Genomic DNA, 24,971 nt, shown 5'->3' with positions numbered 1-24,971 from the left:
TGGCCCTAGTAAGGCCAGATTATTCTTTGCTACTAATTAACTGAGATGCAACAAAACTACTGTTTGTAGTTGTTATATGAATCAGGGATATTGCTCCCTGACTAAATATATGTTTTTATTTACTAAACCCATCGCAAAGTCAATTCAGTCCTAAAAGAAAGTGGGGTTGTCAAATATTAAGTAAGAACTTATGAGAAATGATATTTTATTGCCTTTGAGGAGACTACAGGTAGATCCGGACAATACTTATTTTGACATGGACTCAAAGCATGATGACTTGAACTCGGATCCAGAACATCACACAGCATGAGGACTCAAAACCAAAAAGACCTTGAGCATGAGGACTTGATTTGAACACAGAAAAGGGTAACTCAAATACAACTCTGAATATTGGTTCTAATGGATCTTTACTCTGTTTATTTAGTTATATTTAGTATTTCCTATTTAGAATCAGTAATTATTTAAGGTATATAAAGAGGAATATAGTTAAGCTGCAAAATAATTAATGATAATTGTAAATATACGATTATAATATTAAAAATATTTTTAATATTTTGTTTCTTATATTAATTATACTATGAAGGCTTTATTGATGATAACCTTGACGAAAATGTGTGACGGCCACATTTAACAATCATCAGTGCACAGTTAAGTTGTGCGTACAAATTTCCCTTTAACAAAAGTCCTAATATGTCATGAATGATTTATTTATTTATTGTAGTATCCATTTTATCCATACCATTAAGACTGAATTGAAGTTCTCGACGTAGTAATAGTTTTCGATCATGAGAATGAATGAACAAAAATTTTATGGCCAAAATTATAAGTTTTGGCATTTTCTAAGTAGTTAGGACAAAGAGTTGCTATTCTATTTAGACCATGAGCAAGACAAGTGACATGCTTCTTGGAAAATGTTACTTAAACTTTTTGACTGCTTTAATAAAATAAGCTGCAACATCGATAATTAAAATCCTTAGTTTTTTCACCCAGAAATCTGAGCCAAAACCATTGTTGAGACTTTTAACTTCAATACATTCAATTGTTCTGTTTTCAGCATTTTTAACATCTTCCATATTTATTAAATAAGGGTAACCTAATAATGACTATACAGACGAAGAATCAACATAGTAATCATGATCGTGGTTTTTTTAAGACAAGAGCATTATTATTTACTACAAGTTCTTTTTTAATCTTTGTCAACACTACTTTACTTTGAAACTCCATTGGCTTTGTGATGGCGTAGCGAGAAGGAAGGACTTTACCAGTATAAAGTTCTCTAAATTTTATCAAATTTGAGTATTGGCTTAAAAGATGCAACCAATTCTCAACAAAAAAATTAGCATTGAACAAAAAAGATTTTTAAAGAATAGGAAAATTTCCGAGGTTTCACGCAATATTCAAGCTGCAATTGACACAGTGGAAATTAGGAAGAAGTTTGGAGCAATAATAGCAATATGTAGACTTCTGCAAAGCTTTCGACTCTATTACACATAGGCAAATTCTTAGATCTGTAAAAAAAGTTACTTCCGAAACGTTTTTTTAACCCCGTCCGTGCCCTGCTATACAACGGCACTTCAACGATCTTTTTTAGGATCGTTAACCAAGTAATTATTGCCAATATTTTTGCAAGATACGGAGAAGAATTTAGGCTTACTTATTTTCCAACCCTCTCAGGGTTGCTCACTGCTATTCTAATTAAACGTCATGACTATTCAGTTGTTTTTCTTCAAAAATTCTTCAAATTGTCCGGGTAACCTCGTCCAGTGGATAGCATTATTTTCATCTCTGATAATAAATATATACTACTTATATACTACTTACATATGGTATATTTTATCTTTATGAATGTTAATCTGACAATAATAATGTATGAACAAATCTCCGTACTAAATCATTCAAGGACGATTTACAATAACAGATAATTGATATATATTATATATATAGACTTATTATTAATCTAGAAAAACACTAAATTATTTAAATAAGATTACAAACTAACTTAGCAAACATTTTGTTATGCGTTATGTATGCAATTAAATTGACATTTAAGAGCTAACATATTTGCAAATACTTTTACAGCTCTATGCCAGCGTTATATAGCCATAAATTGAATATGTATTAATTGCATTAATACCTTTTTAAATTCAGCATTCAATTGTTAGCATGAAGTTATTAGTTTTGTTTCTCAACATTTTGACGTAAGTATCAATTAAATATCTTTGACAAGCTCAGCATACTTTAGTCAGCTTCAGAGTGGGACACAAAAGTTGCAATAGCATTTAATTAATATTTTATTCCCGTTATTTTTTGTTACAATATTTTACTACGCAACCAAACGACAGCTTAAACAAAAACATATAAGTTTTATTTCCATCCCATGTCTTTAAGGGTAAAAATGTCGGAGCAACAACAAAAAAGGAAACGCGTATGCGATCTTCTCCGTGTCAGTGCCGAAAAAACTTTAGACCCGTTGGCATCTCCTAAAGACATCTTTTACTACAGGACATGAACGCTAAAAACGAGCTTGTTTATTTTAAAAGAACTACGTGTTATTCTTTTTCTTATTAGTAGTGAATAATATAATTTATGTCTATTTTACTTAATGCTAAATTTATACCTATTCTATTAATTATTTCTTTCATTATCCATTCACTCTTCATAAACCACAATTTTGTTTGTATTAATTGAATATTAATTTTTTTCGTACAATTTTTTTTCAGTTTTTTTCAGTCAAATGACTAATCTTCAAAAATATATGCATTTATAATATATATATATAAGTCGAATTCAAGAGCATACAGAGTTCGACACCATATTAACAATTGTAAATGGTGATTATCATTCTTTTGTAAAAAAATTCAGCAAATATCAAATGGAAATACAATGTTAGGATTATATCGTAAACGGAGTTTCTCACAATTAATTTTTAACACCACTAGTAGAATCTCAATTATTGAGAGATAATCTAAAGAGTGAAGTCTCAAAATTAAAGTTGCAATTTTTTGGGTATGTAAGTTAGTGAGTTTTAAGCATTGAGTCTTAATAAAATCTGAGCCCTGTCGATCTGACGGCGAATTTTACACGAGTTTCGAGTCTTTCATAATGATTCCTAGTCAAATCTGAAATTTCTTCTTTCTAGTCCAAATCGAGTCTCCTGGAGTTTGAAGTCCCAATTTAACAAGAGTTAACTACAACCCATGTTTGAGTCTCCAATTCTGATTAGTGAGTTATAATTATAATTAATTGATGACCAAATAAACTGAATAATATTTTCTTCACTTCACTTCTATGTATTGAATGTATCTAACTAAAGGAAAGGGCACGCAATTTGAATAGGTTGGGTGAGTTATTCAAGTCCCGAAGTGAAAGATGTCTTTGAACATCTATATCCAAACTGTATACAACATCAATAAGTCCCTTATAGCCCTAAATAGCCAAGAAGAAACAAAATGTATGCAACAACCATATGTCTTGCTTCTATTCTACCTCCATGTGGTCCTCCTCCATCATTGACCTTCCATGGTACCTCTCATCCAAATTTGGAATCACTCCAAGTTGACATTATGCCAATGTGTTACTCCATGGACACGACCTTCGTCATCAAGAGCTGCCAATTTCTTCGTGGAGGTGCCGAGAGTGTTATTGCTTTTGAATGAGGAAATACTGAATACAAAATATAACTAAATATTGTATTTAGATATATAAAAAATGGGTTTTGAGTTGTATTTTTTTGAGTTGCTTTTAAATTTAAGCATGCTACTACAAGTTTTCGGTTTCCACTCTGTATATTCTGGTGTTGAGCATTGAAATGTTTGTGGAGATGGTAGATTGAAAAAAAGTATTTAATGTTATTTACAACAATTGAAAACGCTTTATCTCATTTATTAGAATGTTTTTGAGGGTCGCATTCTGTATATCTCTGCAAAAGGGGATGCACAAACTGATAAAACATTCACAATTAACAGTTGCTTCCGGTCATATTAAAAAAAAAGCCAAGTTAGCAACACACTAAATTCAAATTCTTCAAATGAATATCAAAGTTCATCTAATTTACAAAAATGCACTAAATTAAAAAGTTAAAATTTTTTTGAAATATTTATGAAACTAAAATGTATAATCTAGTATATATGTATAGCACTTTGAACTATAAAAATTGTTCATGGAATAAGAAAAATGCGTCTTATTTTTTCCTATGAATTAATACATCACTTTATGAACAAAAAATGTATTTATGGAACTTTAAATTTACAATTTAACGGTTGATATCAAATTACTTTTTTAATATTTTTTCTCTCTAAAGGTGATATCACCCAAAGCTATAATATAAAGTAATAAAACGTTTCAGTAATCTTGAAAAGATTTCCTTGGCAACAATAAAACTTTTTTCTATAAGATGTTGCTTTTCAATTACTTATATTTAGATACATGTAGTCTGCAGAAAGGAGATTTTTCACATCTATGTACACGACATGGGAATAGAAAATTACATGGGAAAATGTATTTTCTATCAACTCCACGTGACGTATGTAATTTCTGGTCGCCTTTGCAAAATTATACAGTAACTAGTGGTGTTGGTGTAGTTCTCAAAATCATTTACCGTTATATATCTTTAAGCCCGAACTAAATCGAAATTTCGAACTACACTTTTAATTTTAAACATTCTGGACCAAAATATTGGTTTGGATCAGTGTATAAATATCTAAATGACCATAGAGAACTGTTAAAGTTCTCAAGTTGTGTAAATACTGGTGTAAAAAACTCACTCTCAAGTCAGCTATCACTGATGGTATTACATATCACGAAAAAAATTGTAATTTAAACACACAATAGGTGTAGAATGTATATAAGTAACAAAATAATGAATTGACGGAGAATGATGGATTCCAGGAAATGGATAAATTATATTCTGTAAGTTTATAAGTAAAATTTTACGCTGAGAGAATTAAAAATTGCCTATTCCTTGGCATATTTAGTCCTTATAGTTTATTTGCATTTTAAATAATTACAATCAATTTACTGTTAGTCAAATCAGGAGTTATCATATTTATTTATACATTCTTTAAACATGTTTTAAAATTAAGTTTACATCCCATATGGGATGTCAAAAATAATATATGAGTGATGTATTGAAGTATTCGGTAAAGAGACTGTTCGTCATAATGGCATTCGAAAATATAGGAAAGCTCCGTCCAGGAACAAATTAAACTCGTTGTGAACAAGTTCCTATTTATGAAAAAGTTATAACTTGCATAGAAGACTAGCCGTGATAATTGCCAATGAATTATAAATTTGTGGTGTCCTTCCTATAACTTCGATTTTTATTTTTTGAAAAGAAATATAAAATCTAATAGTTGCGAGACCTATTATTTTAATAATCAAGATAATTTTCCACTTGACTTCAAAAGTGAGTCGATTTTCAAATATATTCAAAATACAACTAGTCGACTTCCTATTTCATTGATTTGGGTTGATTTTCATCACCAAACCTCATCAAATGTTTTGAGTTCGTGGCACTGCTGTCCCTAGGTGATTTTCTAACAAAATACAATTTCCTATAAGGTTTTCCAATAAACATACTAGATACAGGCACACCAAGGTTTTGTATTGCACAATATCACTATTACTAAAAAAATAGCTGAATTAATAAATGGGTACAGGGTGCATATGTAGTTACTATTTTTTTCTTTCTCTAATTTATTGACTCAAGTCGATCCTTAACGACTTCACTTAACACAAAAATAAACTCAATATTATAAGTATTTATAGTTTTTTTCAATAAAATCCAATTAATAAGTATTACTAAAAAATATTAAAGTATATTAGTTTTATTCTTATAGTATATATTTGAATGTTTACAAAAATTTTTACTCGTTCTCCGAAGCAAATATACATTTGTACTTGATATTTAGTCTACTCAGAGCTGTACTACTCAAGTTTGACTTGGCTCAAATACAGTTCTAATGATCATCAATTATTTTTAATATACTACTGTTTGATTTATATATCTCATTCTGATAAAAAGTGGATCTCTTTCATTTCACTGATCAAATATTATTGTCGTAGTTTTTTTTAATCTTAGTTAAAATTAAATTTTGCTTTACCAAATATATACCAGGTGTGTTCAAAAAGTAAGATGATCTTGTATTTTTCGAAAAAATATTTATTTATTCATCAATATATATGTCGCCCCCTTCAAAGTAATCCTCCTCATATAAATACACTTGTGCCAACACATTTTCCAATCCTCGAAACACTTCTCATAAGCACTTTACGGTATATCTTTGAACTCTTCCAGCGATGTAGTATTATCTCTTCAATCGTTGCAAATCTCCGTCTTTTCATAGGTCTCATCAGTTTTGGTAACAAGAAAAAGCAACATGTCCCCAGTCTGGTGAATATGGTGGCTCAGGTATAACTAAGATGTTGTTTTTGGGCAAAAAATATATCACAACCAAGATGAGGGATCTGGGGTAATATCGTGAAGCAAAGACATGAATTTTATTTTATTAATTCCAGACACTTTCTTCGCATTGCTTCTGGCAAGCTGCACATAACTTCAAGATAATACTCTTTATTGACTGTACGACCATATGGTGAGAACTCCTGATGCTTTACGCAGCCGCAGTCGGAAAAAATCCCAGCCTCCAGAGCAAAACTTGTCATTGGCATCTTCCTGGGCATCTTGGAAGAGTGTGTACTACTTTAAACTTCTTTTTTACTCAGCACAGTTTCATCGTATGTCACTTTCTACATTTCGAGTTTTTTGGAGGACTTAATTTCCTTTTTTACACAAAATTTGATGCAAATTCTTTGATCCATGTCTTTCAATAGCAAAAAATCGCCGAACATGCAAAATACTTATATCCGTTGTGCCTCTTACAAGCAAGGTAAATATTTTTTAGCTAAAATTATATATATTTTTTATGCAAGTGTACTAACATAAAAAAATCCAAAAAAATCGAGCATATCAAATTTATGTTGCCTCCAAAATTTGAAAAGTCACCTTACTTTTTGAACCCACCTTGTCTAGTATCCTTTTCGTCTAATTATAGATATTTATAAAAATCGTTACTATCAAAAGATAAATATTTTAATGCTAATATTAAATTTTCATGTAAAATACATAAGTATTAATGAAATTCAATTCAATTGAATAATCAATGACAGGATGATTTTGGTGTTGATAGGGTGAAAAAATTTAAATATTTAATTTTTTTGAAAAATAAAACTTTTTTTTAGATAAAAAATTGATTCAACTTTCTTTTTTTTTATCAATAAAGTCGTACAAAGAATTAGTACCATGAACATAAACTTTGTACCTTTCATGAGTTAACCAAATATTTAAAAAAATGAGTGGGTAAATTATTCATTAAACTACGCATAATACTTAGTAAAAAAATGTATATCCTGATCACCTCTTATACAAATATAAAGTATTAAAAACCTTCTAGTATATATGAACAGGGGGGAGGGCTAGAAAAAACTTTCAATTAAAGCAATTAGCTTTTTACGCCTAAAATAGTTTATACCCTTTTAATCCAATGACATCTTTGGAATTCTTAGATTTCAAGTTTTCAAAAGAGAAGACATATGTAGCAGATCTCTAAAGATATGGAAGCAACAATACCAAAGGCAATGCATTGTTGATTTACTCTACATCGATGTTGGTTTAGCTTACTCTTCAAGAAGAAGTTTTTTATGGTGGATCTATCTTATAACAGGAGGAAGAACAGAAGAATTGATTAGTCAATCGAGGAACTGGAAGTAGTTACTCTAACCAAGTTTCAAATCTCAGTGATGATTTTGGGGGCCATCTCATCATATGGAAATTTCATGTCACACCACTTTCTTCTTGTCAATGGCCCAAGAATGAACTTCAATATCTACATTAAGGTGGTCTATAACATTGTTTAGCCCTGGATTGACGCCAATTATCCATATAGAGCATATGTTTAATAAAAAGATTTTGTTCCTTCTCATACCTCTAGAAAATCACAAAAATTGTGCTCTGAACAATTTGAAGGATATGTGGCCCCCTCATTACAAGGCCTATATCCTTTGAGTTTTTATTTTTGGGGTGTGCCTGCGAATAAAACTTGAAACGTTCGTCATTCAAGTATCAATGCGCTCAAGGACTCCAGAATCTGGGAATAGGCCAAAATTGATCATTTGGGCTTGTCAGTTTTCGCCTTTGTCTTTAAAGGGTACAATGTTTGAGCTTTTAGTTACTAAGGTCATGGTTTACTTTTTTTCTTATAAAATTTTTAAAAAATTTATAAAATAAGCTTTGTTAATCTAACTCATAGCTTTTTAATGACGTTTAAATTTGCCTATCATTGCTGTGGTTTACGATATACTGATAATCAAATCTTCATCAAAATGGTATTTTCCTCATATTTAAGGTCTGAGAACTCAGAGTTTGATGGAATTACAGATTCAAAACTTCATTTATGAGCTGTTCAGCTGCCAACAATACCACTTACTCAATTTTCATCAAATCAGTTTTCTTGTCAAAATGTATCATATACCCATATATTATACATATAAATATACAGTACACTTGTCCTCAAAATTATTCATAGTCCAGTTATTTTTTGTGATTTTTCAATTTTGTGATGAAACTAAAGCATTTTTCTCAAGTTTGTTTATGAATTATAAGTACCTACCTACAAGGGAAAGAATGACATCAATACACAAATCAAGAAACTTTTGATTTCATGGGTATTTTATTCATGGATAACCAAAAAATGCAATGTTCCAAATTATCCATACCCGTGATAATAATGTCAATGAAAATGTGTTAAACGTGATTATCTTTGTCTTAAAGTTCTTGCAAGATATATTAATAGAATAAATACCTCTTCTGATGATCAAATGTTCCACAAGATAAGAAATAGCATCTTTCCATAAGAGTATAAGTAGTGTAATTTTCATCTCGTTACACTCAATTTTGGGTCATCATTGTCAAGATGAAGGAGCTCAGTGAGGACCTGCATCAGCAATTTGTGAATTCCTACAGTCAAGGAAAAGATTACAATGCCATTTCAAAGCAGTGTCCCTGAGGCAACCATCTAGAGCATAATTAACAAGCACACTATTAAAAACCTCTGCAGGCCTGGCAGGAAGCGTAAGGTGTCCCCCAAAATTATGCCAAAAGGTCGACAAGAACCCCCGAACAACAACCAAGACTCTAATGAAAACACTTGACCAGGCAGGGACGAAGATGTCACGGTCCACCATCGAGTGAGTCTTACACAGAGAATGTCTCCATGGACGTAGGCCACGGAAGACACGGCTGCTCAGGGAAAAAACTAGACACTCACCTGGCCAGTGCTAGAGGTTATCTGAACAAGATCCCAGCTTTTGATCAACCGTTTTGTGGTCTTATGAGACAAAATTAGAGCTATTTGGCCATATGGATGTTCAGTATGTCATGAGGAGAAGGAGTTGCATACAAACTGAAGAACAATATCCCTGACATGAAGCATGGATGTGGTAACATAATCCTATGGGATGCTTCTCTTCCAATGGGACAGGGAACCTCGTCAAGGTCCAAGTAATAATGAAGCAGTCTTAAAAAAAAAAGGCTCTGCTATTGACTATTACAACATATGGGGGGATAGGGTATGAATAATTGTGAACATAGTATTCAATAAAATATAACAACTAGCAATAAAGTCCAATGAAATCAAAAATTTCTTGAATTGTGTATAGTTGTCATTCATTCAATTTTTGGTAACATATAATTAATAAAAAAATTGAAAAGAATGCATTACTTCCATGACAAAAGTTAAAAGTCCCAAAAATTAACAAGGGCATTATCAATTTTTAGGACAAGTGTAGAGTAGCAAAACGTGGACTAGAGAGATTGATTTAGAAATACATCAATTATTTTATATTTTCAACAATAGGCAAAAAAATAATATATACAAAACATGTAAACAAGGTTTTTGCAAAACTTTTTTCCAATCAATATGACCACCTTCATTATCAATCACAGCCTTTAAACGTTCTCTGAAGTACATGCAGAAGTTGATGACGTACTCCTCTGACAAATTGTACCATACAGCCACTATGGAGACTTTAGTGAGTACACATTGGGGTGTGAGGTCCTCTTGGTTTCCCTCTCCAAAGTGCCCCATATAGAAAAATCCAGTGGGTTCAAATCTGCTGAGGAAAGGGGCCATATCTCTTTGGACCAGAATCAAGCCATGTTATCTGCGCAAAACTTTTGGCACTTGGAGGACGTTTGAGAGGGGGCGCCGTCCTGGGTCCCCGCGTAGTTACCCTCTCTGTAGTTGGACTTCAGCCATGGAAAGATGGTGTACCTAAGCACCATATGGAAGGCCTCCTGGCCGATTTTCTGTCCCGCCTTGAAAAAGAACGGAGGCATATTCTTTCCATCAGATGCCACAACGCCGAGGACCATTGTTTGGGTCGAATATTAGGTGTGATAAACCTTTTGGACCTATTCTTTTGTTTCTGCAAGCCAGAAGTTATTTCAGTGGTTGTAGAATTGATCAACTGTGAAAACCTTCTTGTCCGAGAAAATATTATTCTCCAAACTTACAAGAACTTCGTATCCCTCTTTAAATTATGTCCCCCACTTCTTGACATCCTGGAGAGGTCTTCTCCATTATTTTTTTATTATTATTCATCTTAGCTAACATAAAAACCAGGCTCCTAGAAAACTTATCAATGTCCGTAATCTTCATCACATCAACTCCAGTATCTAGGATATCTGAAATGAGCTGCTTTTTTCTTTGTTGCTTGCTCATGATGATAAAATGACCAAATGATTAATATAGTTTGTTTATGTGAAACAGACGATAGAAACAGAATATCAAAAAAATAATCACTATTCATTTTCATATTAATGAGAAAATAAACATTAATTAACAGTACACGTTTTGCTGTCCTACACTGTGCAAGAAACCAAAAATAAATGTAGTAGCTGGTGACCCTAACAATTTGAAGAAAATGTTAGGAAGGAGAACAGCTTAAATCATCAGCTTTTTGAAATAAAAAAAGATGCAATGTTTTCTGCTTTCATCTCTTTTCCTCACTTGATTCTTGTCTGATTTAAAGCAGTTGACTCTTTGTATTAGAAACTAAAAAAAAAGCTTCTACTTTTAAACAACGGTCCAAGATTAATCAAGAAATTGTGGAAGATAGAATTATAAGAATATGCACACATTATGGGAAGTTCTTTAAATTGCTTGCTGATGGCTATAAGTGTCATAACAAGAAACTCATAAAGAGTACTTAGAATTTTGGTGCAAAATTAAAAAGCCAAATAAACAAGAGAGTTTCAGGGAGTTTCACAAAACCAAGATAATAAAGAAGAGGTTCCTAGATGGGAGATATCTACTTCTCAGACATCAAAAGCCCACTTCGTATTCAGGAACGAAATATGGATAAATCAAAAACCCATTGGGCAACCGAAAGTACAAGTAAATGTATTTACTCATAAAATGAACTACAAGGATATATCACACAAATATCATAAAGTGGGTAAAGTGAGCCTCCATGCCATCGCTGATACGGTAATCAACTTTGTCTTTCGGGACGAGAAGATTTTTACCAAAAGGTGTTACGGCTTCAAGATCGATCTTATAAAAGTTCAAGATCAAAACCATGCCAGTTTGTTGTGTTGATGATACTCTAATGTATGATATACAACTGGAAGATCATTAGTGGAGAATAATCGACTGTCTGAGGCACATGCGGAAATCAGGTGTCTTACTAAACGAATAAGTAATTTAATTGTAATAAGATTGTTGACTTAGCAGGGTTCAGAATAAAGGCTAACCGAGTAAAATCCCTTACCCAAATTTATTTAATCGATTCGTTCATTCCCAACTCCTGAGTCGATTACGGATATTCGGTCATGATGTTGAATTAGTTAATCAAGTGGTCCATTATGGACGTATGAAAGATATAATGCTGATCATGATGAAGGGTGGAGTTCTGAAAGACGAACTGCCCAAGAAGATAGAGGAATACAAACCTAATTGGAAGTCTTTGTATCAAATGTGGGGCGTGATTATGTACCAGGAGAAAGTGATTGTACCAGAACCACTTCGAAAGGAGGTGTTGAAGATATTCCATGCAGCTCATTAGGACACCTTAGCAATGATATCTCATGCAGCATCATGTGGGTTTTTGACAAAAATGACTAACGACATTAGGCGTACGAGGTGCTTATGTAAGTCTAGCAAATCTAATGTTCCTTCACAGCCTAGAAGTCTACTTATAATTTCATAAAAATTTCCCGGCACACCATTCGAAGTAATTGTTGCCGACTTTTGTGATATTGCAGGTTACATGCTCCTTGTGTTCGCAGATAGATTGTTGGGATGGACAGAGGTATTCGATTCATCTTATTCTAAAGGGGTAAAGGAATTGTTGACAAGCTAGAGGAGTTTCTACGGAGAGTTTGCAGTTCCAAAATAAATTTCAATCGACAATGGGAAGGAATCGGCATCCTATGAAACATCAGAATTTTTAAAAAAATGGGGGATCACCCACCAAACGTCATCCCCTTATTTTATGTTGTCTAATGGAAGAGAAGAGGTTGGAATTAAAAACCAAGATAATGCTGCAACATACCATTGGTAGAAATAAAACGTTGAACAATTATGAATTTGTTAAGGCTATCTTAACTGTGAGAAATACACCATACCCTGAAATAAGAATTTCCGAAGAAATTATATTTTTTGGAATACATATGAAATACTGTTTACCTCGGTGAGACACAAAAAGAAAGTAAATAATTAAGTAACAATTTTGTTTGCAATTTTTCAATCCGCCAAATTTGATATCCTCTTTAATAGAATTTCGTCAGGAATCGATGAATTTTAATGACTTTTTTTATATTTATAAAAGCTATTTTAATTTCTTGTTTTGTTTTGTTTTGTTTTTTCGTGAAAAAAGTCGTCGGTCCTCTTAATTCGATTCAATATTTTATTCACTTATATATTAAATAGATTAAATTTATGTTTTCGTTTATTTGCCCTATATCAACAAATAAATTATTTAGCAATTATTTTCATAAAAATAAAAATAAATGCTTTAAAAATTATATGAAATCAGTCAAAGCTATTATATTTTTGATAAATAAGTTATATAAAGCTTAAATTTAAAAAAAACTTGAAACGTAAAAATAAATACATAAAATCAATAAATATAGTTTTGAACACTTTTGGGGGAATAAAGCACTGTGCATCGTCATACAGCTAAACATTCGTCAAAAATGAAAGTTGATCCAATCGTGCCTGATGATATTAACACTGTACAGCTGCATGATAAAAAAGGTAGTGTAACGAACTTTTTGTTGAATTCCTATTCCTATTTATTCCAATTGGACAGATTATTATATTTGATACATAGTAATATTTTTCTATTATATTAATCTGACAATATAGAACAAATATGTAACACACTTGAACACAACTAAAAAAATAACCTCATGAATTTACATGTGTAATGCGTAATTTAGAGTGTATTTTGTCAACTTTCCTACAATAATATTCATAAGCAGGAATTTACATGATCATAGATCGTGAGAAGACAATTAGCCGAAAGACAATTCGCCGAACGGGCATTTCACCGAAGGATTATTTGAGACATTTGGCGGAAACACAATATTTAATAAATACTATATCCCATATATCAATATAGTATTTATTAAATATTGGGTTTCGGCCAAATGTCCCAAATAATATTTCGGCAAATTGTACATTCGGAAATGGTTCTTCGGCGAATTGTCCGTTCGGCAAAATGTTTTAGGTCAATGTTTTCCTGGAACCTCTCAGTTTACCAATTTAGTTAGTTTAATAAAACATAAAATATATTTTATGGACGAGAATCGTTTGTCATTATCTTAATTTAGGCCTTATTGATGTATTAATTATTCTTATAAAAATTTGTGAACATAGACTGATGATAATGGCATTGGTCTGATACAGCTATACCTTTTGTAATTCGGTCCTTAAAGAAATTCGAACGGGATCAGTCATATTTAATAATCATTCTAGACTACATACTGATTTTATAGATGAATTGTTGATAACGTCATGTATAGTTCCAAATGTTGAACATTCAAACAATGATTGTCTGGCGGATTTGTAGTTAAAAAATCCATATTGAGGAAATGACACCATTTTTAGACCTATAAGTAAAGTTTGATCCTTCTTGTCGACAGGGTAAATTATCTTGACCTCTCCGATTATGCATTTATTATAAATTACGTCAATATAAATTATGTGACGAAAATCATCTTTTCTTTAAGTTTTGTAATCTATTTTATAAAAACAAAATTATTTCCGAGTGTATCTTAGGACTGTGTAAATACTTGATTAAAGAAATAACTAAGCAATTCAGCATGCATGTCATATTAAAATAGAGAAGAAGAAAAAAGAGTGTTGCATTGTATAAAACAGTGTGTAAAAAAGAATGAAATGTCGCTAGCGTTGAGGTCAACTCATTTTTAGCTAACTAAATTCTCTGTAGTTGTATAAAGTATGAATTGATGACTCATTTTTAACAATAATCGTGTATAGCTAAAGGTCATATTAAAAAAAAAGGGAAGTGAATTTATATATATGGAATAAATAATAATTAATGGGACTTAAAATGAGGTTTAGTGCCGTACTTGTGTAAGCTCAGAGCTTCATATTAAAATAGAGAAGAAAAAAAAGGAGAGTACATATATATTTAAAAGTATATCATAAGCACAATCTTTGGCATACGATATTTTTGTTGTTGGCAACCTGAGCAAAGTTTTTATATTCTAAGCTGTTATCACTATTTTATCATTATTGAGCAAAGAAGTATTAAGTATCTATGTGTGAATTCCTCATGAAAAGCGCAGTTGCACTGAGGATGTGTTACACTTATCTTTAGTGATAAAAATCTGATGTATTTTTTACCCAGCCCGTTTTTTCAGTTGTTAATCTAAAGAATAAATTTACTTTTCCTCATTTTTGTTATTATTATTTAACTACTCAGTAGTGAGCTTACTTTTTTTTACTGCATTCAATTATATTCAAAAACTGATTGAACAATCGTGTTTTCATAATTTATAAAAGATACAGAGTAATACTTTGAGGTTTTATTGCAGAGTTTAATTTTAAGACGTCGTTGGACTCAGAGTAGAATTGAAGATCAACATTGGAGTAATTCTTGCCAATTTCCTTCTCCCCCTCCTCATTCGTCAAAGTCAAATGCAACTGATCTAATGAAACGTTATGACAGCTAAGCTCCTCTCCTTCAAAACATTCTTCATATTGTCGGGGTATTTTTCGGTTTCTTTTTTTAAAATGCCCAAAATGATCCCGAGTAGTATCTTCTATATTGATAAAGCAACTTTTAGCTCTTCGTCCACCCTTAATTGCTCTTGACAATGCCGGGTACTACCGGCAACTACGAAACATATAAAAGTTAGAAATGTATCTTCCGAAAAGGTCATTTAATTAAAATGAAAAAACCTAATTTTTAACAAGGAAATGATGAGTATTTTCATCTAAAAAGTCATTAAATGAAGTCTGGACACAATTTATTTAAAAAGCCACAAGGCTTAGTCCTCCTAAAAGGGTCATTTAAAAGATATATCCGTTTCTAAAAGCCATTGGATAAATAATGTACATTTTACTAAAAAAAAGGATCACAAAAAAATTATTTTCCCTTCTAATAAAGGCATTTAAAAAAAAAAAAGTCCACCTTTTAAATTATAAAAAGTAAAAATATTTTTATAAAAATAAAATTTTCAGAATGGGACTAATGCCTTGAGAAATCAATTTCGTGCAGGACCCTCTTCAATAGCTAAGGCTATCGTTTATGAGGGCACAAAAATGTATGAGGATCGATATCCGATTATTTCTTTCCAATGTCCTTGTTTATTTCCTTCTCCTCCTAATGAAACATCATTAGGCTAAGCTGCTCGCCTCCAAAACGTTCTTTAAATTGTCGGGTTACCATATTGACTTTTGGTTTCTTTGTTTTAACATGCCCATCACTATGTATTTACATCTCAAGATCGTGACTCAGAGGTGTAGTGACATACAAATTTACGTAAATTAACACTAAATATCACACCTATGCCTATATAATTAAGACAAATTTATATTCCATAATTATTTCAATGCAGTAGTTTTATCTGTTGAATTTAAGACACTGCCATTTATTTATATCTACTCCAAAAACATTATATTTTAACTATTCAGTTAAACTAAATTAACTATATATTAGAGCAAAGCCACTACAGGAGCCTCTGGATACTCTTCTTTCTATAAAGATGGAACGATGCGATAAAATAAGATCGGATTGTAAAGAAATTGTAGTCATACTCAAACATCAAAACTCGAAAGCTGCATATTATAGAAATAAATTTACAATTATTCCTCACTGGGGAGGGGGATTACAGGAAACCTTAACATCAACACATATACACGATTAAAAATGCAAGTGCACCACTATAAATAACTTTGTCCCTTTCGCCAAGAATTTGGAATGCGTAGTAGACATTTCAAAAAGGAAAAAAAGAAGAGGAGAGGAACGACCCACATCCCCTGTTTATTTCTAACTGCGCAATAAGAAAATATTTTGTTCGTTGTATCACTTGCCCTCCTTTTCAGCCAACTCTTCTCATACCGGCAAAAAAGAAAAATAAGGGATAAGACGCTTTCGGTTCCATGTATTTCAAACCGATTTTATAGAAATAGAATAATAACAGAAAGTAATATATAATGTAATTCTCATAGGTCTTGCCTCATTTTATCAATTAACATAATAAATATATATTAATAGCACTCCCCCCCCCAATAAAGTATTTTCATTGATGTCATAAATTGCTCCATAATTGAAGAAAAGCCCATTTTGGGGTTCAAAGCTGATATTTTTACTAAATAAAATGGCTTTATGAATATAAAAATACTTAATATCTGCATTGAATACTACTTTTTGCCATTGATAAACTCTGATATATGAATCAAATCAAAGTAATATGTACTAACAATTTCCAAAAATGTCTAGATTTGTACAATTTTTAAGATACGAAAAATGTCTTATTCAGTCCATTGTATTAGTTAATTTTAATTTACAATAAGGAAATAAGATTGTTGAATGATGTTATAACATATTTTTAATAGAGATTACCTAGTCAGATATATAATTGACTAATAGGCAATACATAGATTAAGTGTTGATAAACAGTCACGTTTATGTCCTTTTATTTGTTTGTACCATTGTTGAACATTCAATAGTTCACTATTTTCCTTAATATTAATCAAAAAGGAGGTTTCATTGCTAAATAGCTTGGTTGTTTAGGGCCCCAAAATGGCCGATATCAAAAATGAAACGCTCTATAGAATATTTCATACTGATGAGATAATTATATTGCAACATTGACTACTTCCAAATAAAAATAGTGGACTTCCTTTTGTAATTTGCCGGTTCATTATTATTTATTATACATTTACATAAGTTGGCAAATACTTACTTATTTACTTTCCTCAAGGAAAATAAAATATTTGAACATCACTCAACCTATTATTACGCAATGAAATAATTGGGCATTCGTTTGATCAACAACTTATTCCAATCATTGGGCAAATCTAGATACAACATTCATCGCTTTTATTCATTTACTACTTTATACTTAATTATTGGTAATTTTTTCCTTTGATTTGAATTTGTGGTTGTAATTTTTTCTTATTTTATATATAAAGGTTGTACTTAAGCATCTATGATAAAAATACTTTTCCACGCTGTTTCTATGTCTTGAGGCCTTTCTCTCCTCATATATTTTCTGTTTGTTTTCCAATTTACTTTCTACTCTTCAGTTACCAAAGTTTTGATCAACGGAACAGTTGTATTCAAGCGGTATATTGAATAAAGCAAAGCTCATATCCTCACCGGTTTGCCTCTTCTCGTTGAAATAAGATTGTTTGAAGTTCAATTGATCCCACTCTTATCAGGTCACTTGCTATACCTTTAGAAGGTAATTAATCATAAATACAACAGGTTATCCTTAGTCAAGTTCTTCTTCAATGAGTATTGTATAATTTTAATCAGTATGTATGATAAGTTACATAAAAAATTACCTAGACAGAGTGCAAGGCTTTATGTGGCTGCAACCTGAACAGTTATTTATTTTAAAAATAACTGTTGAATTATTGAAGAAAGAACTTATAAGCATAAAGTAATTATTCGTGGGTGTGTACACGAATAATGAAGAGTAATAGTGAGGGTTTGTTATGGAGTTATAACAAGTGAAAGTCCTTGTTAGAATCAAAGTAGAATTGAGGATCGACATTGGAATAATTCAACCCAGATACGGAGTGGTATTTGAGTTTATTTCTTTCCCCTCACGGAGGATTGCAGCTGATTTATTAAATATCATGATTGCTAACCATAAAAATCTCTATGCAGCTAAACTGTTCTTCTACCAAGCCTTCTTTAAATTGTCAAGATTAGCATGTTTATTTTGAGTTTCGTTTATTCTTACATAGCGGCCTAGCGTCCGCAAGAACATAGTTACAATTTTTGACCCAGGCCTGAATTTGATGAAATAAAAAAAAAATTATGTCAAAATTTGACAGCCCTACAGCGGGTCCTATTTGATACATCTTTAAATATGATCGATATCTTAGGTCCTCTAAACATGATCTTATGCCGTCTTTATTTATTACTTAACTCCAATGATTCGCCCGGACTTGCAATCTGACATGAATCATATGTGTAACCATAATTTATTGTACTCATATTAATTATTATAATATTTTTTTATCAATCCTATAAAAAGATTTCTATTTTGGAGTTGGACTATGTTATTTTTGTAATGAGGCGTGAGCGTATGTGTTGGACAAAGATTTAGATACCTTAAGCAAGTAGGAGAGGAACACGAACCCGTACTCTCCTCTCCCTCCCCTCTTTTTCTTTCCCTCTCTTCACATGGCTAAGTTTGTAGCCGTCTGTACTCCATAATAAAACTCACACTACAAATGAACTAGTCGAAATAGCTTTATGTCCCAGTTTGAAACAAGACATCGAAAAGGCTGGGAGAGTCTCCCTGTTATTATATTTGTTAACGTACTTTTCAATTATTATAGAAATCGAAAGGAAAGCGAGTGTTCCCCTAAATCCTCAACTAATAGAAGGATTTTCATATAACAAGAAAACTTATTGCTATGGGTGTAAGAAGATTGCTTAATCAAAGCAGAAATACAAATCATCAAGAACAAATTGAGCTGCTCATTCTATTTGAATCAATATACTCTAAGTCCTTAATAGCTGGAATCCATTCCATTCGAGTCAACAATCATTACTTAAGAGAAGTTCAGAATTCTTCCTCCTAAAATAAATATTCAATATTATATCATATATTGTCAATATGGGAATAAAAAGTGTGGATGCAATGGGCATCGATCGTCAGAGATTTGATTCTGACACGAGCAATGGCTCGGATTTTGCTGGATTGGAAAATCTAGAACCTTTGGAACTTGAGGATATTCCCAGTTTCTCTACTAGATTCATGAGCAACGAGTAAGTATCTCCTCTTCTTGTGTGACCTTCATTTTCCAGGCTTGGTTACTTAGTAGATGATTCCCTCTCCAGGGGGTTTTATCTCTCACAATATTTGCATAATTTACAGTAATGATAATATCATCAAGGACATTTTATCTATTCTCAATCCTTTTCATTCACAGAAAAGTAACTAAAAAGCTCTGCAAGAATAAACGGTGTACACGGTGTAATAATAGGTAATTGCTTTGTGCTGACCTTAATGTGATGGATTGATTTGATTGTTTGCTTAGAGTATAATTAATTAATAACTTTGTTTGAGACTACTTTCAGTTTTATTTATTTTTAAAATAATAGGTCTTTAAGAGAAAAAAAGGATTCATAATTTATTTTTGAACAATTTGAGATATTATTTTTGCTAAGTTGTATCACATAGTTTGAATAGTACTGTTAATATGAATAGATTTCACTTTTTATAAGTTTGATTTATAAATAAAGTTATTTAATAGTATGAATACTTATTTTAAGTGTTTTTATTACTATTCATGAATGTATAAACTGCTGTTTAAAAAAAAAATGCATGGATTTACTTTTTCACATAGGACTGAGATTCTTAATAAATATGCATATGTATGTTTGGCAATTGCTTCTAAAACAACACTATCATTAATAATTTTCTATTTTATAATAGTTGTGAGCTTATAGATGAATTGGAATATGATGAGGTGGCGGGTGCCAAATTCTTTACGGTTGCTATGAATCTAAAACGTAAAAGGAGTGGATTAGCTCTTAAAATTACAAATAACGAAGCAAATAGCAGAGCTCGTCGAAACTGGAAAAAAGCTTTAATTCTTATTAAGAACAGAACCGATCCTTGGGAAAAATTTAATTTGGATGTTTTACCTGTTGAAAAAGCAACTCGTCATAGATACAATGCTATCATTCAAACTTGGACGACGGATTTAGTTTTGGTGAAAATGGATAAAGAGCCATTTGATCATGGAGCCATGAGAGAATGTTTTCGAATGTAAGTTAATTATTTTAGTACATATGTTAAAATATGAGCTTCAAAGTCTTAATTTTCTTTTTATGATATCCTTGTCAGCTAATTCATGCCTTACCTTTCATTCCTATAGGAAGAAGTTGAGCAACTTTTGTTCGGATGGACAAGATTGGAAGAGTGATTGTAATAACTATGTGGCTAAGAGATATATGGATGAAGAAGTTAAGTCAAAAACATATTATGATGACGTTAAACTTCAAATGGATGCCAAACTTTGGGGAGAGGAGTACAATCGACAGAATCCTCCAAAGAAAGTGGATATATTCCAAATGGCACTACTTGAATTTCATGAGAGAGAGGGCTCTCCCCTTTTTCATATCGAACATTTTATTGAAGGGGACTACGTCAAGTATAATTCTAATTCCGGATTTGTGGATAATAAATATGCTAGGCAAACGCCACATGCCTTCAGCCATTTTACATTTGAAAAAAGTGGACATGAGATCATTGTTGTTGATGTTCAAGGTGTTGGAGATCTCTATACTGACCCACAAATTCACACATTTGATAGTGAGTCACTATTACAAGGCTTCGTGATTATTTATTTTAAGCTCTTATCTTTTAATAGATGAGGAATATGGCGATGGAAATCTGGGCACGAAAGGAATGGCTCTATTTTTCCATTCCCATTCATGTAATTCTATCTGTAAACGACTTAATCTAACTCAATTTGATCTCGCTACAAAAGAACTTGATACTTTAGGATCTGAAATAAACTCACGTTCAGCTACTGTTGTACGTGGAATTGAGGTAAATCAATTTAATAACCATAATCTGAAATGTATCTTATTTCATATTTACTTAATTTTCATATCAGCTTCTCTGTGAAAGTCCTAGTTGTGATTTGCCTAGCTTTTTCCGCCCCAGAAGTGGATCTCAAAAAAGTGATCAGCGAGCCATAGCAATTCCTCCTCGGAGGCGATATACATCAGAATATGTTTCAAATGAGGAATCATCACCTCCTACTCCAGAAGTATGTTTTTGTTTTTTTTATTCTAGAAATTCAAGTTTGGATGTTTGTTTGTTTTTTGGTCTGATAATTTACATATCTTTTTGTAATAGTCCTTCTTGAATTAGGCAAAGTTGTTAAATTAATTTTTTGAAAGTTCGAAATGTACTTTTTTTATATCAAATACAATTATAATGTTTTCTTGTTGATAGTAGACTCTCAGTGGCGATAAGAATTAAACTCAAGATAATTCAAATAAATTTTAGTTCAAAGCAAATTTAAGAAAAAATCATAATCAATACTAAAATGAAAGTGCTAAAAGGTTTAGAAACCACGTTTTATTATAGTTTTCACTATGTTATATATATCTAGGTTTCTTCTAAAAAACGAAAAGACTGCTTTGCAGTACTCAATTATCAGTTTTTTGTTTATCTCATATCACAAATTTGTGAGGGTTCACTTATCGTAAAACTTGTAGATTAATGGTAAATTTAGGCTTACAAGATCCTGTACAACTTGAATGAATCCCAATAATTCAAATAATATGACTTATAATGTATTTACTTTCAGTCTATTTTGGAATATAATGAAGCTGAAGATTGTGACTTCGTGTCATTTGAACTTCCCGATTTTTCAATTGACATGAAAAATAGTCGCCGAAAAAGATATTTTTCTGAATGTTCTGAAGATTCAGGCATCCGTACAAAAGAGTTGGATAAAATTTTTGTTCATAATGCTAAACCCTCGTGCATTGTGAATGGAATCGAGTCTGAAGGAAACTTGATTTTGGGACAAGTGCATCTTGACCTTGCACTTTATCATGAAGTATGCAGATTTGTCAAGGATGAAACAGTATCCGAGTACGATAAGCCAACTGCTTTGTTTCACCTTCGTGCAGCTGCTGATTGTGGTGTTTTACCAGCTATAATATCATATGCTCGACTTCACTTAGGATTACCTCATGATATTCTCACTGATACTTGGTCTGAAATCAAAGATGAAAAAGAAAAAAATCAAATTGGCTTTTTGTATATGCAAAAGGTAATTTATTTGTGAAAAGGATCCCTAATTCCGGGCTCGACAGACCCGCTTGCCCGTGGCTAATAAAAACCAGACTGGCTAGTTCAGGGTGGCCCGTTTGGCTACTTAATGATGTAACTTAAATACTTCATATACACAGGCAATTTTGGATTCAAATCACTTTGTAACAATGTTTCATACGTTAAATATGCATTAAAAACAAATATTACAGGAGATTTAAAAAAAAATACCTATTTCACTTCCTGTGTAGTTCAGAAATGTTTTTTAACAAAACTGGCATTTCTAAGCGTGGAACACAATTTAAATTCCAGAACCAACCAGCTATGTTTAACAGATTCCGTAAAACGCTTTGTGTCCTTGTTTCTAATAGGACACAACGTTAATGTATAGGGGTTTCCCTTCGGATCTAAGCCAGTCAAATATCTCCGTATATAGACCAAGTACATAGGTTGTTTACATTTTGTGTATTCTGGGCTATTAAATTTTTCACGTGGATAGTAATAAAAATAATTGTCTATATTGTTGGCTAGTGCCTAATTTTAACGATTGTCGTTTTAACTAACTCTCCTAACCATGTGGAATATATTTAATGCAGTCTTAACATATTTTCTCTTTCTATAGGCTGCTTTGTTTGGTGATCGAAGTGCACAATTATTGATTGCACATGCTTATGATTATGGACAATTTGATTGTGATGTGAATAAGGTGGCGGCTGTACATTGGTACGAACATATTGAAGAACAAGATTCCAATGATGAAGAAACCATAGATTGGGGTGTAGATGACCCTCCTTATATGATCTTAGCACGTCTGGCAGAGATTTGGAGAGAAGGCTTTGAAAATAACAAGGCGGATCCAAATAAGTCAGGTGAATTATTTACCTCCGCAGCAGAGTCTGCAATGACCTGCATGAAGGGAAAGCTAGCTAATAAGTATTATATGCTGGCTGAAGAAGCTTGGGGCGAAGTGGAGGAAGCAGAATAATTTTTTCTTATTTATATATTTGAGTGGTTACATATTACACACCAATAATGTGTAGTATCGATCCTCTTATGTGTGTAAATCTAAGTATTCCTTCTTTTTTATTGTTTTTTACCTCTATACAGAAATCATTTTGCCCCTCTTCCCTTACTAAAGTGAGATTATACTCGATTAGAGTTAAGTTTCTTTATTTTCTAAAATGTCAGAATATGTGTACCCTGTTTTTATTTAAATAAACCTAAATTACATTTTTTTGTAGGATAAATAATCAACAAAGAAGTTGAATAAATTGTTTATTACGTTTTTTTTAAATTTAATAACTCAACCATTTTTTCCCCAATTATGGTTGACTTTACCTCTACCATAAAATTATCTTTTATTTAAAAAGCTGTACTTTCCCCACCTACTATGGCTGTTTAATCCTACTTATATTATTATGAATATTCCATATGTAAAGCTCTTTATTTTTTCTATTAATGAAACCTCCTAATGACTACTACTATATTTTGTATTGAATTATTCATTTAGTCAAATTATTCAGATATGAAAATGATGTTAATTTTTGAGGTCCTTGAGTCACAGAGGGTCTCATACATTATGATACAAGTATGACTTAATTCAATACTTTATGTTCTAAAAAATTTACATTTTCTGTAGATAATGTTTTCTCTCATGTAAAATGAATAAGTGATATTTAATTTATAAATAAATTTTTTGTCTAAATTGAAGTTCATTATTCCATTTCTCTCATCTCATTACTTTCCTAACACCTATTATAAAAATATTTACGGAGTAGACTGTTGTCAGCTGTCAATTCCTTGCTTCGTTTCTCCTTATCAGTTTTTTGAACGTTGATTCAGGGAGCACTTAAGTATTACTGGAGTTTTCATTATATTTTACACACCCTAATATTAAAGAAGTTATGTTCCAACATTTTTAGTAAGATTAAGTGTATTTACTATTTCATATGTGTGAGAATAATTCTTAACTTATTGTTAGTTAATAAAATTTTTGCAGAAAATTTTAAAATAAATAATAATTTACCTTTAACGAGAATCATTTTGACTCAGAACTGGTAAGAAAAACTTCATACTTAGCATCTATGGTTGAATATAATAGGTCGTACTCACTATGACCATTAATATAAATCTACAGAGTAGAAAAATAAGTATTTGATCTCTTGTAAATTTTGTAAGTTTGCTCCTTTACAAAGATTTTCGATGAGGTTGAGGTCCGGAGACTGGGAAGGCCACTTTATGACATTAATGTGCTTCTTCTTTTTTAGTTACTCCCTTGTTCCCGTCGTAAGTTTTGGGTTATTGCCGTGCTAGAAGATCCATTTCTAGTTCCCTCCCTTAGGTAAGGAGGTTGTCACCCAAGTTTTCCCAAGAATGGTCCATCCTCCCTTCGATG

General features: G+C 31.7%; 1 protein-coding gene and 3 long non-coding RNA genes across 9 annotated transcripts; 1 reads left to right on the top strand and 3 right to left on the bottom strand.

Annotated features, from left to right (window-relative positions):
• Positions 1 to 12,424: 12,424 nt before the first annotated feature.
• LOC139905659 (uncharacterized) lies at positions 12,425 to 12,874 on the bottom strand. Its single transcript, XR_011780614.1, has 3 exons — positions 12,747 to 12,874; positions 12,613 to 12,686; positions 12,425 to 12,559 (listed from the first exon to the last, which is right to left on the bottom strand). It is a non-coding gene; the product is annotated as an uncharacterized lncRNA (long non-coding RNA).
• Positions 12,875 to 13,476: 602 nt separating this feature from the next.
• Positions 13,477 to 14,302, bottom strand: LOC139905658 (uncharacterized). Its single transcript, XR_011780613.1, has 2 exons — positions 14,049 to 14,302; positions 13,477 to 13,992 (listed from the first exon to the last, which is right to left on the bottom strand). It is a non-coding gene; the product is annotated as an uncharacterized lncRNA (long non-coding RNA).
• Positions 14,303 to 14,975: 673 nt separating this feature from the next.
• Positions 14,976 to 16,589, bottom strand: LOC121120459 (uncharacterized). The gene is made up of 3 exons (XR_011780612.1): positions 16,350 to 16,589; positions 15,492 to 16,289; positions 14,976 to 15,426 (listed from the first exon to the last, which is right to left on the bottom strand). It is a non-coding gene; the product is annotated as an uncharacterized lncRNA (long non-coding RNA).
• A 956-nt stretch (positions 16,590 to 17,545) lies between these two features.
• Positions 17,546 to 24,281, top strand: LOC121121114 (eukaryotic elongation factor 2 kinase). 6 transcript variants are annotated; one of them, XM_071889187.1, is made up of 10 exons: positions 17,553 to 17,669; positions 17,730 to 18,001; positions 19,113 to 19,545; positions 19,710 to 19,763; positions 20,216 to 20,551; positions 20,661 to 21,097; positions 21,156 to 21,337; positions 21,405 to 21,560; positions 22,107 to 22,577; positions 23,199 to 24,281. In XM_071889187.1, the coding sequence occupies exons 3-10, from the start codon at positions 19,394 to 19,396 to the stop codon at positions 23,559 to 23,561; spliced, it is 2,151 nt and encodes a 716-aa protein (XP_071745288.1). In that variant the 5' UTR covers positions 17,553 to 17,669; positions 17,730 to 18,001; positions 19,113 to 19,393; the 3' UTR covers positions 23,562 to 24,281. The 6 variants fall into 6 exon arrangements, with proteins under 6 accessions (XP_071745290.1, XP_071745288.1, XP_040571933.1 ...); XM_040715999.2 differs by lacking the exon at positions 17,730 to 18,001 and having other exon boundaries at positions 17,566 to 17,669; XM_071889188.1 differs by lacking the exon at positions 19,710 to 19,763 and having other exon boundaries at positions 17,580 to 17,669.
• The last annotated feature ends 690 nt before the right edge of the window (positions 24,282 to 24,971 follow it).

This window comes from Lepeophtheirus salmonis, chromosome 6 (assembly GCF_016086655.4).
Source record: "Lepeophtheirus salmonis chromosome 6, UVic_Lsal_1.4, whole genome shotgun sequence".
Taxonomy (NCBI): domain Eukaryota; kingdom Metazoa; phylum Arthropoda; class Copepoda; order Siphonostomatoida; family Caligidae; genus Lepeophtheirus; species Lepeophtheirus salmonis.
Note: the sequence above shows the minus strand (reverse complement) of the source record. Positions and strands in the feature narration are given on the sequence as shown.